We start from the raw sequence: 15,993 nt of genomic DNA on the forward strand, positions 1-15,993 counted from the left end.
CCTGTTGCGAGATGCTGTGATAGGGACTTGCTCAGATGGGTTTAAAGGGGACAAAACCAGAGATGGGCACGAACTGAAATATGAACCAAAGTTTGTCATGAACCAGGCCGGTTCGTTTTTGGTTCGTCACTACAGACAGCCTGGTGCCAATCTATCAATTTCCTAGGCAATGGGGGTTGGGCTTTCTGCAGACCTTCTGCTGACCTGGAAGTGGTGATTTGCTGGCCCAGAAGTGTTGTTTTCACGAACCAAAACGAACCAGTTCGTGAACTGGGGCAGATTCATGAAAGTTTATGATTCGTGAAACATGATGAACCACGAACTGCATAGTTTGTTTTTTTTCTGGTTTGTGCCCATCTCTAGACAAAACATACTCATGAAGGATTTTTCTATTGACAGCTATTAGCTACAATGTCTAAGTAAAACCTCTGCGCTCATAGGCTGTGAACAACAGCAGGGGGAGGTGATTGCTTTCCAGGGAGGTAAATTATTGAATATTTTATAATAATAATAATATTCGATTTATATACTGCCCTTCAGGACAACTTAATGCTGACTCAGAGTGGTTTACAAAGTTTGTTGTTATTATCCTCATGACAATCACCATGTGAGGTGGGTGGGGATGAGAGAACTCCTAGAAGCTGTGACTGACCCAAGGTCACCCAGCTGGCTTCAATCGGAGGAGTGGGGAATTTAACCCGGCTCTCCAGATTAGAGTCCCACGCTCTTAACCACTACACCAAACTGGCTCTTAAACGGTTAAACAATAAGGATTTGATTACTCTTTATATTGTAAACGGTTGAACGAAAAGGCTAATTACGAACAGGGGAGCGTGTTACTGAGAGTTGACAGAATCTGGAGAATCTGTGGGGTCAATTTCCCTCCCTGTGCCTGAGGCTATTTCTAATTAATGTTTAAACAATAACATTATAATAGTTTAAACGGCTGCTTTTTAAAAAATGAATTTACATTCCTTCGGTCTGTACCAGGTGGCGCTTCTCATGATAAGAGCCACAATGTACATTCTTGCCACAGAAAACTAAATTCTATCCTAATATTTTCTTTGATATGTTAATATTCTATGTGCAAAGATTTTTTATATAAAGGAGCATAGTTCACACCTTAGTTTAACTGGTCAGGGATAACTAAAAAGAAAAATGAAATCCTTGTATTGTCGTTGTATTGTCCTTGTAACATCAACCAAATTGACATAAAACATTGTGCCTAGGCATTGTAACTAGTCCTTTGTCTCCCCCTATTGGGAAAAAAAGTTTACAGAAAATGGTCAGGGCCAACCAATGCCCACGGAAAATAAACTCAGGGCTTTTGTTCATGGCATAAAGATTTTCTGCTTGGGATCCATCAGTTTAAGAATTCAGCTCTTTGTCTTAAGCAAGTTTAGGAAGATTTCTAGTGATCTATAGCTGTGGCTTTCAAAGGGATCTTGGGAAAACATAGAAGATTCCTTAGAAGTATATATTGGGTTTCTAGTAAGATGACAGGGGAGATAAACTCCTGGAAGACATCTTCTCTACATACTACCAATTATCTCCTGCAATGTATCCTGATGAGTGCATTTTGGGTCTGTTATACAGTATGCTCTGATTTGGCACAAGGGAACAACTTTATTTATTTATTTAAAATATTTGTTATCTGCCTTTCTACTTTACAACACTCAAGGCAAGTTACAGCAGGCACAAAACTATCAATAAATAGTAAAATGAACTGAATGTCATTCCAAATTACACATGACCCAATAATAATAATAATAATAATAATAATAATAATAATATAGATTTATATACAGCCCTTCCACACAACTTAATGCCCACTCAAAGCAGTTTACAAAGTGTGTTATTAATATCCCACCAACAATCACCCTGTAAGGTGGGTGGGGCTGAGAGAGCTCAGAGAAGCTGTGACTGACCCAAGGTCACTCAGGTGGCTTCAAGTGGAAGAGTGAGGGATCAAGCCTGGCTCTCTAGATTAGAGTCCTGCCGCTCTTAACCACTACACCAAACTGGAATAAGTTACATAATTACAACACCAGGTCCCATCAGCAACTATGTCAAAGGTGAACAAAAGCAGGATCCTGTTGCCCTGCCCAGTAACTACAGCTATTCACCTGTTCATAAAATTCATTGACAATACCCTCCGTCCACCGCAGATGCAAGTCTTTGCATTTCGCTGGCCCATTGATGTCAGCAAGTTTGATGCACATCTGGCAAACCAGCAAGCGGTCATTCTCATTTGTCCAATCAATGCCGACATCGTCGTTCACCTGGCAGATACACATCAACAGAGTGAATGCTCTGATTTAGTTATAGCCACAAGTATAACCGATGATAATGCTAAGAGAGCCTTCTTCACTTACTTTATCATAATAATTATTACAATAGCCCTGTACGTATTATGGGGAGGAGGCGGCATAGTACAGCCTGATCTCATTAGATTTCAGAAGCTAAGCAGGATCAGTACTTGGATGGGAGACCACCAAGGAAGACTCTGCAGAGGAAGGCAAGGGCAAACCACCTCTGCTTCTCACTTGAAAGTCCCAGCAGGGGTCGTCATATGTCAGTTGTGACTCAACAGCACTTTACACACTTGCTGGAAACAAGTCAGTGCTAGGCAATTGCTGGGAAATACTGTCCATGAGAATGGAACCCAACTTATAGCCCGGACCATACAATCTCTCCATTGCAATGAGGGACTTGAACAACGGTCTAAATCTTGCTAAGCATCCATCTCCCTTGCTTGTTCCAACCCAAGACTTATATTAGTGAACTATCGTTCAATCCTCTGATGTACAGTTCTGCCTTCCGAAACAACAGGAGGAGGGCTCATCATGGGCTGGGACACTGTGCTGTGAAAATTGTGTTTATTTATCTGTAACATTTGGGGGCTGGCTCTCTAACGGCCTGCTCAAGGTGTCTTACAATTAAGACAATACAACAAAGCCATTAAAAACAAAGTCAATACAATTAAAACAAGCCACTGAAAAAAACAAGCCAGCATCATTAAAACAGCCAGGGCCTAACCACATAGCATATATATCGAGCAGCCTAAAATACTGCAAATTAAAAGATTCTTGGGCTAGAAGCTTCCCCTGCCACGCCATTTCTTTCCCCAACCACAAATGCCAACCAGGCTGCTATTAGCCCAATAAGAAAAAAGACAGGCAAATGAAAGTCACCTCTTTTTTCATATCAGCTAATAGTAGTCTGGGGAGGGGGGTTATTTCAATAAGGGAAAATGGCTTAGACGCAAAAGAGTTAAAACTTCTTCCCCCGCCTCCTGCCCCAGCTGCTTTTGAATGCTAAAGTATTCCACTGGGAAATCTGATAAGTGATCTTTAACACAGTATAATAGAAAAGAGTCCAGTAGCACCTTTAAGACTAACCAATTATACTGTAGCATAAGCTTTTGAGAATCACAGTTCTCATCATTAGATGCAACACTGTGAGAACTGTGATTCTCGAATGCTTATACTACAGTAAAGTTGGTTAGTCTTAAAGGTGCTACTGGACTCTTTTCTATTTTGCTACTACAGACTAACATGGCTAACTCCTCTGGATCTTAACACAGTATGGCACTCATTCCAGGCCACTTCAGACCATTCCCTGTCTTTGCTATCAATCTCACAAGAACAGGAGGTAGGGCTCCTTTTTTTCTTCCAGGTTTCCAGGCCTTGACTCTAAAGATCTGGGATCCAGAGACACCTGGAGAATTGAGTTTACCTTGGCATTGAATTTAGCTACGAAGTCAAAGTGTTTCTTCAGGTCTGTGGCCAAAATGGCCTCGATGACAAGGAATCGAAAGTGCTTGAACTCCACATGATCAAGGTTGACCAAGAAGTTGTATTCTGGCCTGGACATGAAGAGGTTCCAGGCCGCGGCAGCGTGGTGGTTCTCTAAAACAGAGCGGTCATTATACAGCACGGCCTAAAGAGTGAACAAAAGCAATTAGGAAAACAGGCCTAAGAAGGCTTATTATTACAAGATCAATAACTACAGGATTTCTTCTAGGGAAGATATTTTTAAAAATAGGTGTTTAGGTTGGTTTCCCAAAGGTTTTAAGCAGTGTTGTGCTTATTCTGTACCACATGTGGAAAAAATCAGCACCAGTGATACCACAACCAAGCTCAGCTATAATAATTAACAATTAATTGAATGCTGATAGACCTAATACCAGCAGTGATTTCTTGGTTATGTGTTTGATATAAGCAATACAATTGCTTGGTTGCTCTGTTAGTTACATTAGGTGCTGACTGCAAGAATTCAGAGCTCTGTCTCAGAAATAACTGCATAAGCAAGCACTGTGTGTGTCGGACATAGGCAAAGGAATGCTTAAAAGGGTAACATTCCTAAACAATAGCTTATTCTGTATGGCCACACCTGCACAATGTAACAGGAGCTGACTTTGCACTTTAAAAGGTGACATGCATACTAAAATTTCTAACTGCGACAGATCTGTGAACCAATCATATTATAATTAATTACACTGATGTTTTGATGGCATAATTGCTATAAAAGTTGTTCTGCTTAGGGGAGGGTCGGAGGAAACAATTTTTGGCATCAACTTGCCTAGGGTTCTCCTTTCCTTCCATTGCAATAAAAGTTTGGTGGATCATCCTCCTTGCTCCAGCCTCTGTGTCTGATTGGGTAAAGCATAGAGGCGCTGACTGCGGCTTAACGCCAGAGTTATTCTGTATATGAGTGGACCGGGGAATGAAAGTAACACTGCAGCCAGTCAAACTGAGCGGTCCTTGTGGTGCTACAAAACGGTGCTGCAGGGGTTACTCAGCTCAGCTGTGCCTACAACAGGTATCTGCTCACCCGCTGCTTCTTCCTGACAACTGCCAAGAGGAAAGCACAGTAGTGAACTGACAGCAATGACCTTTGCCTGTGAAGGGACTGAAATGAGTGGCCCCCTTTGGCTCTGGAAGAGTTGCTAGTTGTCATGTTTGCTCCTCTCGGGTAGCGGCCCTCTGGGGTAGTGGCCCACCAGAAAGTTTCCCTGCCTGCCATGCAAAATAAGCACATTTACCAGAATTGTCACTTTTGCTTCTATTGCTATTGGGGATGGACTAACAGCGACGTGCACAAATTTTCATCTTCACGTTTGGAAACTTAGAAACTTGCTTTAACTGACTGTGTCTGGGAATTGCGGAACGCACACAGTCCTGGTTTTGAGGGAGGCCTGTATCTAAAAAGTCAAACGGAACCCACCTTGCAGGCATACCTTTCTACCAGGTACTTGACACCAGGGCTTTTTTTCAGCTGGAACGCGGTGGAACGGAGTTCTGGAACCTCTTGAAAATGGTCACATGGCTGGTGGCCCCGCCCCCTGATCTCCAGACAGAGGGGTGTTGAGATTGCCCTCCACGCCGATGGAGCAGTGCGGAGGGCATTCTAAACATCCCTCTGTCTGGAGATCAGGGGGCGGGGCCCCCAGCCATGTGACCATTTTTGCCGAGGGCGATTTAAACTTTTAAAAACTCCCCTCTTAGTCCAGCTGATCCAAAGTGATGTCATTGGTCCTGGGAGCATGCGCACACTTTGCGTGCACACATATGGTACCAGGGGCACCACCTCCCGCCAAGAGTTGCCCCCTGTGCTGGCAACCCACTAAGTTCCACCACCTCTTTTCCCAGAAAAAAAGCCCTGCTTGACATCCTCTGTATTATTGCAATTCCAGAAAGACAGATGTAATGGGAGAGGCACTGAGCTACTGATGGGACCCTACATGGCTGATAGACTCCATTTAGCTCGGTGAGTCAGGTGTAAGAGAGCAATAGCAGCTGGTTAAGCCAGACGTCCTTACCTGAGGAGCACTGGTTGCAACCAAGAAGGCGTTGGTTCTTCCTGGATGGTCATAGTCATGCATGGCAGCAGCTACATAAAGGGCCATGAGTTCAAGAGAAGGGATATTGCCAGCCAAGCAGCCATAGCTGTCATCAGTCGGCGAATACGTTTTCGAAAGCACATATCCCAGGTGACCATGAGTGATCCCGCTGTCAGAATCTGGGCCAAAAAACCACAAAGGCACATTTGCTGAGGCTTGTTTATGAATATCAACTGGAGAGGAAGAAGAACTTGGCTTTATATTGTTGAAGGCTTTCACGGCCGGACAACGATGGTTGTTGTGGATTTTCCGGGCTGTATCGCCGTGGTCTCTCAGCGTCAAACTCCCTCCTCACTGCCACCATAGCATCAGGGGGCAATAATAGAGACTAGACATGGGCACAAACCAAAAAAATTTAATGAACTGGTGGTTCGTGGTTTGGTGCCGACGATGAACCCGAACTAGTGAACTGCAATGAACTTTTCAGTTTGACACTGAGAGATCTCTGTCTTTCAGTGCTACACCTCTGAAGATGCCAGTCACAGCTGCCAGCGAAACGTCAGGAACTACAATGCCAAGACCACGGCGATACAGCCCGGAGAATCCACAACAACCACAGATCTTGACTTTGTTGCTCAGCCTAATGACCCTGCGTAATACCCCCAGAATTTCAATGGGACTATAGCCAGATTCATACCTACCACAGTTGCAAAACTGTCACTTCCCTGCAATTATTTATTTATATATTTATTTGATTATTTATTTTTATTGATGTCATTTATAGTCCGCCTTTCTCACTGAGATTCAAGGCAGATTACATAGTGTGAGGTTAGTACAATCAGTATCAAGAACATTTCCATACAGTGTCAAGGACATTTCCATAAATAATGCCATAGGGTAAATAAACAAAGCATTAGCAAGGATCCAATACAGAGTTGAAGAAATACTGAAACAGAACATAATCAGTTCTAGGACTGACATTAGACAACATGAAGCACAGGTAGTATATGGGAGTACATATTAAAAGCAACAGATAATATATAAGGCAACACAGCGGTGAAGTCTATGGTCCCTAAACCATTAGCGAAGCATCTGAGACCCCCTCCCTACAATATATCCTAGATATCCTTTCTTTCTGCCCATTCAGGGCCACCAGTATAGCCAGGCAGTACAGACGTAGGGGACCACTCACCCACATTGGTTCAATTTCAGACATGACCACAACGGTAAGGGAGCCAGATAATGCAACAGCATCACATGTGAAACAAGGTTCACTGGAAGCCATTCCATTGCTGATAGCCTAAAAAGGCTATCAACTGTTATTGTGAGAACTGTGGCAGAATTAATACCGCCCACGTCAGTGTCATTTATCTTCCACCAACTGCAATTTCACCATTTTCCCAAGTGATCTCTGCAATTCTCCAAACACTTGTCAAAGGGAAATTTCTTCCTTAATCTTCAGCTTACAATGGCTGGTTCATACACAGTCCCAGTATGCCGGCTGTTTCATGGCTGGGTGGTAGGTGAGGCTGAGTATGCACACACCCATGATACAGAATATTTGTCATGAAACTTTAACATGCTTACATAATCTCTTTACAAAGAGTGGATGAATGCATCAAATGCAGGCTCTTCCCATCGAATGTGTTGTAACCTAGCACTGGCAATAAAGCTTTGCGCCTGCATGCGTTTCACAGAAGATGCTTGTAAGATCAGGTAGTAACACTGGGGCCTGAAAATTCGCTCCCCACCCCTCTGTTTAAATTTCGCAACATCCAGCCCAACGAAGAGTTCTGGTGAGCATAACCTTGCAAAAATAATTTGTGTAGATTTGATTGATCCTAATAAAAGTCGTTTATACAGATTCTGATCTTGTTTTTTGGCTTCTGCATGCACCAATATGGCTGTTTACAACTTTTTCCATACCTCTTTTTATGGCATTTTTCTGGGGTGTTTAGTTACAGGGTCAGAATGAGAGGATTGAACCAGCTGACCTATGAACTTTCTCCTCTGCAGTTGTATGCACACTCCTTTGAAGTGTCCAGTTTCTGACCAAGTGCAAATCAGTTCCATTTACCCTGGGTCAATAAAATTCTATCAAATTCACTCTGGATCAATAAAGAGGCATATCAATACATGTACCTGAATCACTTGCTGATCCATGGTCATTAATCACAGTTGGGAGTCCTGGTATAGGTTGGGTGGAAAGGTACCAAACTGCATGGAGGACGTCAGTGGCGTGGATCCTGTTATGATCTGAAAGGACATGGAAAGGTTAGTTCTGTGAGAGGCCAATAGCACCATCTGCTGGACAGAGAGAAGAGCAATCCCTTAGGCCCAGATCAACTAAAGCCAACTGCTAAGATGAGGGTTAACTTAGGGTGGAATCGCACACTTACTATAATGAAGTCTTTGGGGATTTTGTCCAAGGAGAATTCTATAGTAGCACATATGTATATGGTTATTTCAGGAACACACAGAGGAAAAAAAGGGCTGGGGGTTGGGAGAAAGGGCCTTTGTGAGCCATTTCTTTTACTGCAACTATAAGACTTCAGCAATGTAGCCAACTCCCGTGAATATGTTCCACTAATGGCAGTGCTTCGGCATGCAGCAAGGAGTCTTTACCTGACTCAAGAAGTGCCTCCCGTGAAGGCTCCTTGCATCAGGGAGAATACGGGATCCCACCCTTTGATTGTGCTGGCCAACCATTTGGTTAGCCTGTCACTTGGTTGAATAATTTGGTAGTGTCCACAGGACAGGGCTACCTTTCCATTTACTCTGACTTGACATTGTTGCTCACTTGATGTCTGATTCATCAGCACCGGTTCTAGTTCAAGTTAAGCACCTTCTACCATTGCAAGATTTGAGTCCAGTAGCTCCTTAAAATCCAACAAGATTTCCAGGGTATAAACTTTTGAGAGTCAAGCTATTTTTGCCAGATACAAAATACTGTGGAAATCTTTTTGGTCTTTAAGGTGCCACCAGATTTGAGTCTTGCACTTCTACTGCAGACCAACACAGCTGCCCACCTGAAACTACCTTCTAATAGGTACGGTACCACATAATATCAATTATCCTCACGTAGCAGGAAACTATTGATTTATTTCTGCATCTGCTTCCTGTTTCTTTTGGGTCATCTCAGTTTTTCTTGCCCTTCCTCTATGGAGCACAGGATGATGCGCATTGTGTTCACAACCCTCTGAGGAAGGTTAAGCTTAGAGATAAAAAGTCTCTCTATAAGAGATGCCTCAGCCCGTGTTCATCAAGTGTAGGGTGATGCAATGTTAGCCAGGAAGCGTAGTTTTAAAAGACAGAGCCGGCGGAGATTGCTCCTTAAGAGTGTTTGTTATATTCATCTTCATCTCCTGGAAGGCTGTCAATTTCACTTCTCTAGTCCAAAACTGTGTGGGATCGCAACCAGAGGGCAGCGAAGGAATGGAAAAGCTGCCTTCCAGAGCCAGGCTTGGACCTGGAGAGGTTATAATGGGCTGAAGTTTCCCTTCTGGCATTTCACAGCCCCTTCACACAGCTCCAGTGTATAGCAAAGCCTTTGCCCTGCCGCCAGCTCTGTCTTTTTAAACTACCCTTCCAGGCTACCATTGCATCTCCCGACACGTGTTCTTCACGTGTCAGATGCCTCACGTAGAGAGACTCTCAGACTATTTTCCAATATCAAACAAACTGCTGTTTGTTCATGACAAGAAATTCAGCTCATTATCTGCCGCATATGTTTCCTCCTCCCCTTGCGTCTATAGCCGAGATAACGTTCATTTGTTGCGATATTTACATTCAACCAACATTCTACAAATGAGGTTTCTACACCATGATATAATCTCAGTTTAGAAGACTGGTTTGCTGGTGAGAAACTAACTTGAATTGGCTGAAGTATTTGGTCGCAGACTTCCTGAACCAGGAAATTTGGAAATCTTCATGTTGGATGGGGAAGGAAGCATGCAAGCAAACTACTTTACCAGGCTTATTCTTGTCACAAATGAAAGGTGGTGGGTTATGTTGTTGTTGTTGTTTTTTAATGTGACTTCTGAATATAGTGACTCAAGGGACTGGGGAGTGTAGGCCAAGCAGGCATTTCATGGGTTAATTGTCTGAAATGTTTTGTCAGCCACAGTCTGGTTTAGGTTGGTATTTTCGGAATTTTATTATGTGTATGATGTATTTTATAGTTTTCTATGGTATTTTAATAGAGTGTCTTATGGCCTTATAATATTTTATTCTTTTTGGTTGCAAGTAGCCTTGGGTGCTTGTTCTTTGAAGAAAGGCCCAATATAGTTTATGGGGCAATCGCCTGTTCTACTTACAAGGAATCTCTCGGTAGCCACACTCCAGGGCATGGAAGTAGTTCATAAATTCTCTCACAGGAATTTTGAAAGTTTCAAACAGACCCATGTCTTCAAAAAGCCTGTAGGATACCTGAACACACAAAGCAACAGGAATCGCAATTCTTAGAACATTATTATCTAAGAACCTGCATAGCTGTAAGTACATTTCAGAACACATAATACAGGTTGAGATGTCATATCAAACTATTCTGCATTAAGACCTTTAATATTTATGTAACAAGACATTCCTCTTAAGTTTCAAACAAGTTTCACATCAACAGGCTTAGACTGGAGTAACTCTGCTTAGAATTTAACTAAGTGTTCTAGAAAAAAGAACGGATTCTCTAATTTTTTTATGACTCACAATTACATAAAACCAGGGCTCATTTCGAGGGGGAACGCGCCGGAACACAGTTCCGGCAGTTCTCCAAAGAGGTCACATGTCAGGTGGCCCCGCCCACCTGAATCCCAGCCATTTGGGGCCTGTTTCAGCCTGGATTGGGGCCGAAGCAGCCCAGATCAGGCCTCTGACGGGTGGTGGATCACTCTCCCACTCAGCAGCGGCCCGATCCTGACCATTTTGGGCCCCTTTTCGGCCATTTTCAGCCCTTTTTGCCATTTTGGGCCCAATTTCGGCCCTGAATGGCCAAGATTGGGTCCAAAACAGCCAGGATAGGTGATGTCAGGGGGTGTGGCATATGCACATCAGTCATGCTAATGACACGCTTCCAATGATGGCAAGGGGTGTGGCATATGCTAATTAGTTATGCTAATACATTATGCTAATGAGTTCCTCCAGCTCTTTTTCTACGAAATGACCCCTGCATAAAACCCTTGAACTCATTTCTCAAATCTAGTAGGTATTATGTCCGTTGCAGATTTCATATTATTTCCAATTTCTTATTCCTGCTGAAATAAACCAGAAAAATCCACAGCTGGATTTTGCTTCTTCCTTGTTTGACTCAAATTCCCCATTCTTTATTTTATTTTAATGTCATTTCCTTCTTCCTCACATTGATTTCCCAATGTTATTTGTTCATCAATCCATCTGCATGATGTATTATGCATATATGATACATAACATGTACATTGTATGTACAAAGCATACAACTTGGAAATGAATCTACAAAGCTAAAAGAAAAAAAACCCTGAAACAGCTGACAAAAATATGAAAAGACATTATTATAAAGACATTCTGCTCTATATTAGCAGAAACAAAACATTTCTGATATTGCAGAATTTTTGCAATATTTGCAAATCTTTTGACACTGTGGTCAGACCTTCTGCCAAATAGCCAGGATGCCAAGAGCAGGAGTACCATCATGAATATCAACTGATCAAAGGAAATCAGATTTATTTTGATCTGCTCCTCATCTCAGAATTGAGTAATGCAAAACAGTACCAAAACATATGGCTCAAATTTCACCACAATTTCTACAGTTCTCCGAAACCAGCTGTCTGTATGGCTCTATCCCATTATGAAGAAGGAGGTGGTAGATCAGCAGTGCTATCTCAGCCTTGGTGTTTTTTATAATTATAACAACAACATTTGATTTATATACCACCCTTCAGGAAACTTAATGACCACTCAGAATAGTTTACAAAGTATGTTATTATTTTCCTCACAACAATCACCGTGAGGTGGAAAGAGCTGTGACTGACCCAAGGTCACCCAGCTGGCTTCAAGCAGAGGAGTGGGGAATTAAAACCTGGCTCTCCAGATTAGACTCCTGCCGCTCTTAACCACTACACCAAACTGGCTCTCTTAAATATGCCCTTGCATTAAAGTAATAAAACAAAAGTCCCTGCAGGTAGTACGCTAGTTCATAAGATAGTGTACTCATCTCCAAAAGGGAAATTTGAAGGAAAAATTGTTAGTCTGAAAACCCTAAATTCTCCAACATAATCACTTGATCTTAGGTAGGGAGGTATTTGCTCTTTTTGGTCCCATGTCTGACATCTAAAAGGTCTCTGTCACTGTTGCCAGCCCGAAAGATTACTGGGCCCAGTGGTTTTCCTGAACCCTTCTTGATGCCCCTTCTGTTTCATGTTATTTAACAGGAGGGGAGGACAGCTGTGGAGAGAGGGTCCCATTCAAGCTGGGAAAGCCTTGGATGTGAATGTGTATGCATTATCTGTTCAAGACATTCTATTGTATATTGAGATTAACAGCTCTTTATTCTAATAAACATCGTTATTGGAGACTGGAAGCAGACAGACTGAAGACTCAGAGCCAAACTACAAGTGACGCCTAAGAACATAAGAACATAAGCAAAGCCATGTTGGATCAGGCCAGTGGCCCATCCAGTCCAACATTCTGTCACACACAGTGGCTAGAAATCCAGTGCCATCTAAAGGACTGTCAGTGAGGCCAGGACACCAGAAGCCCTCCCACTGCCTTCCTTCCAGCACCAAGACAACAGAGCACCACCTCCCCACAAAGAGAATACCATCTATCTCCTGTGGCTAATAGCCACTGATGGACCTCTGCTCCATATATTTGTCCAGTCCCCTCTTGAAGCTGGCAATGCTTGTAGCTGCCACCACCTCCTCCTGCCTGACACAGGTCGGACACTTGTCAGCTTCCCTCAAGTTTTGATGGGAAATGTAGGCAGCTTGGCGGAATGTTGGACAAGTGACAGTTGAAAAGTCCATTGGACAGCAGTCGGAGAGTCAAGCTGCAAGATCAGGATGCCTACATTTCCCATCAAAACTTGAGGGAAGCTGACAAGTGTCCAACCTGTGTCAGGCATCACTTGTGGCTTGGCTCTCAGGCTCAACAGTAGCCAATTTATACTTGTAGAAACCACTCCCACTTTTACAACAACCAATACAATGTAAGCAGCTAGAATCCTTCATTTGCATGAACTACTTCTGAGCACAGTGATTGGACTACAAAGCGACAGTTCTGATTGGCTGTGCCGGCACCCAAACACCAATAGCTTTGTAGGCCTCAGGAGCCTTCGTTCTACTCAAGCAATACATAACAATTCAGAGGCAGGGGCACAGTCTGCAAAGGAGTCTCTAGGTGTTGTTGCACTCCTTGCAACATCCGTGTGACAGCAACATGATCTACAAACCTTAGCAATTCATAGCTAACCCACAAAACAACCATCTTAATTTAAAACAGGTGTCCAAGGGCACCTTAAAAACGTTCATTCTAGCATAAGCTTTCCTGAGTCAGAGCTCACTTCATCAGATGCAAGTTCGGTACATCAGTTAGGCAGATATATTTGTATTAAATGTTGCAAACAATGGGCAGGGAGAAGGGAGAAAGAGGCTGCCAAAGAAGTAATCCATCCACTCTCTGGCTTCTCTTTGTTACATTGCCTATGCCTTCCTGTTTTGTGCAGTTTTTAATATATATATGCATCTGTCAAATGATTGTACACTTACAGTGCAATTCTAAGAAGAGTTACTCCAGCCTAAGCCCACTGAAATCAATGAACTTAGATTGGAGTAACTCTTCTTAGATTGCACTGTCCTCAATAGGGTTGTTAAGAGAAATCTTCTTATTTTCTCTTTATCCACTTTCTCCCTGAAATCCAACAGTCCTTTTCTTTTCCTCGTTTTAGGAATTTGGAGTCAGTTTCTATTCCGTTCCTTTTTGCGCAAAGAGAAAATTGAAGGTACAGGGAGGGAGGTGCTGCAAAATTTGAGTCTGTAGATGATCAGAGGCAAGCAATGTCGTCCAAGCCTTCCTATCTTCCCGCTAAAGCACCACCCTGGGTACATACCATAAAACCAGGGCTTTTTTCCAGTTGGAACGCAGTGGAACAGAGTTCCTGCACCTCTTGAAAATGGTCACATGGCCGGTGGCCCCGCCCCCTGATCTCCAGACAGAGGGGAGTTGAGATTGTCCTCTGTGCCACTCTCCTCTGTCTGGAGATCAGGGGGCGGGGTCACCAGCCATATGACCATTTTCGCCGAGGGCGATTTAAACTTTAAAGAACTCTCCCCTTGTTCCAGCTGACCCAAAGTGACGTCATTGTGCGGTCCTGAGTTCCACCACTGAGTCCCACCACCTCTTTTCCCAGAAAAAAGCCCTGCATAAAACAATTGCAAGAGCACCGAAGGGTGCCTTGATTTCTCTCTGAGAAGAAATGAAAGAGAAGTCCTGATCTTAAAAAAGAAAAAAAAGATAGTAAGAGGAATCAATGGATATATCTAAATAAGAGAATATTTGGAAAAAGGAATTCCTCCCTACCTCCTAACAATTCTAGTCCTGAAGATACTGCTGGTCAACTTGATTGACTGAGTTATGGGAGAGGACAAAACATTTTTTGTAGTGTCCTTCCTCCATATTATATATAGATAGTGTGTGTGTGTGTGTGTGTGTGTGTATATATGTGTGTGTGTGTGTGTATATATATGTGTGTGTGTGTGTATATATATATATATGTGTGTGTGTGTGTCCTTCCTCTCTACATATATATAGTGTCCTTCCTCTCTACATATACATGAGAGCCAGTTTGGTGTAGTGGTTAAGAGCGCGGGGCTCTAAGCTGGAGAGCCGGGTTTGATTCCCCACTCCTCCACTTGAAGCCAGCTGGGTGACCTTGCGTTAGTCACAGCTCTTTCAGAACTCTCTCAGCCCCATCCACCTCACAGGGTGTTTTGTTGTGGGGATAATAATGGCATACTTTGTAAACTGCTCTGAGTGGGCATTGTCTGGAAGGGTGGTATATAAACTGAATGTTGTTGTTGTTGTTGTTGTTATTGTTATTATATGGAAAGCCCCAACCCCTTTCCTGGTAAGGAAGATGCTGAAACCCATCAGTCCTTCTGGTTGTTCCAATAGAAACCCTTTTCTAGAAATAATATTCCAGATAGAGAGAGAATAGGTGGAACTCTGATGTCACTAATCCATATCAGTCACTCCTACACAGAAGCCATGCCTAAACACCACGAGTTCAGTAGCCCCTTAAAGACCAACAAGATTCCCAGGGTACGTCTTTGAGAATCAAAGCTCCCTTGTATCTGATGAAGGGATAACTGACTCTTTAAAATTTACACCCTGGAAATCTTGCTGCTCTTTAAGGCGCTACTGGACTCAGATCTTGCTGTTCTACTGTAGTTCAACATAGCTACCCACCTGAAACTTGCCTTATAAAATCTCCACGGTACATTTGTGAGAAATGAAAAAGCTCTTGCTCTTTTCAAGAACTTGTGTGTGTGTGTGTTATGTGCCATCAAGTCGCTTTCGACTTATGGCAACCCTAGGAATGAAAGATCACCAAAACATCCTATCATTAACAGACTTGCTCAGATCCTGCAAACTGGAGGACGTGGCTTCCTTTATTGAGTCACGCCATCTCATCTTGGTTCTGCCTCTTTTCCTACTGCCTTTCCTAGAATTATTTTCTTTTCCAGAGAGTTTTGTATTCTCATGATGCGACCAAAGTACGATAGCCTCAGTTTTGTCATTTCAGCTTCTAGGGAGAATTCAGGTTTGATATGAGTATTTTGTTAATTAATCAGTCATAGAACCAACTAGACTAGACTAGAACCAACTAGACTAGAACCAACAGGTTGAAATTAAATCAAAGGAGTTTCCAGCTAAACATTAGGAAGAACTTCCTGACAGTAAGAGTGGACCCTCAGTGGAAAAGGCTTTTTTGGGAGGTGGTAGGCTCTCCTTCTTTGGAAGTTTTTAAGCAGAGGTTAGATGGCCACCTGTGATAGGCAGATCATGAGGGGGAGGGCAGGAAGAGTCACATCAGTGTTTAGTTCTTGTGGCCCCTTCTTACATGCCCGGGGTAATGCCGATCGCCACTTTGGCTAGGGAACCTTACGGTGTTTTGCCATCTT

The 15,993-nt window shown here is 43.0% G+C and overlaps 1 protein-coding gene across 1 annotated transcript in view; it reads right to left on the bottom strand.

Moving 5' to 3' along the window:
* The window catches only part of PDE3A (phosphodiesterase 3A), a 344,335-nt gene that overhangs the window by 8,683 nt on the left and 319,659 nt on the right, over positions 1-15,993 (bottom strand). Inside the window, exons 10-14 of the mRNA XM_054988597.1 lie at positions 10,162-10,273; positions 7,988-8,101; positions 5,825-6,024; positions 3,739-3,942; positions 2,127-2,282 (exon numbers count right to left, since the gene is read on the bottom strand). Of these exons, the coding sequence (XP_054844572.1) occupies positions 2,127-2,282; positions 3,739-3,942; positions 5,825-6,024; positions 7,988-8,101; positions 10,162-10,273 (786 nt within the window). The remainder of the gene's footprint in view (positions 1-2,126; positions 2,283-3,738; positions 3,943-5,824; positions 6,025-7,987; positions 8,102-10,161; positions 10,274-15,993) is intronic.

The sequence above is a fragment of the Eublepharis macularius genome, chromosome 9 (genome assembly GCF_028583425.1).
Source record: "Eublepharis macularius isolate TG4126 chromosome 9, MPM_Emac_v1.0, whole genome shotgun sequence".
Lineage (NCBI taxonomy): Eukaryota > Metazoa > Chordata > Lepidosauria > Squamata > Eublepharidae > Eublepharis > Eublepharis macularius.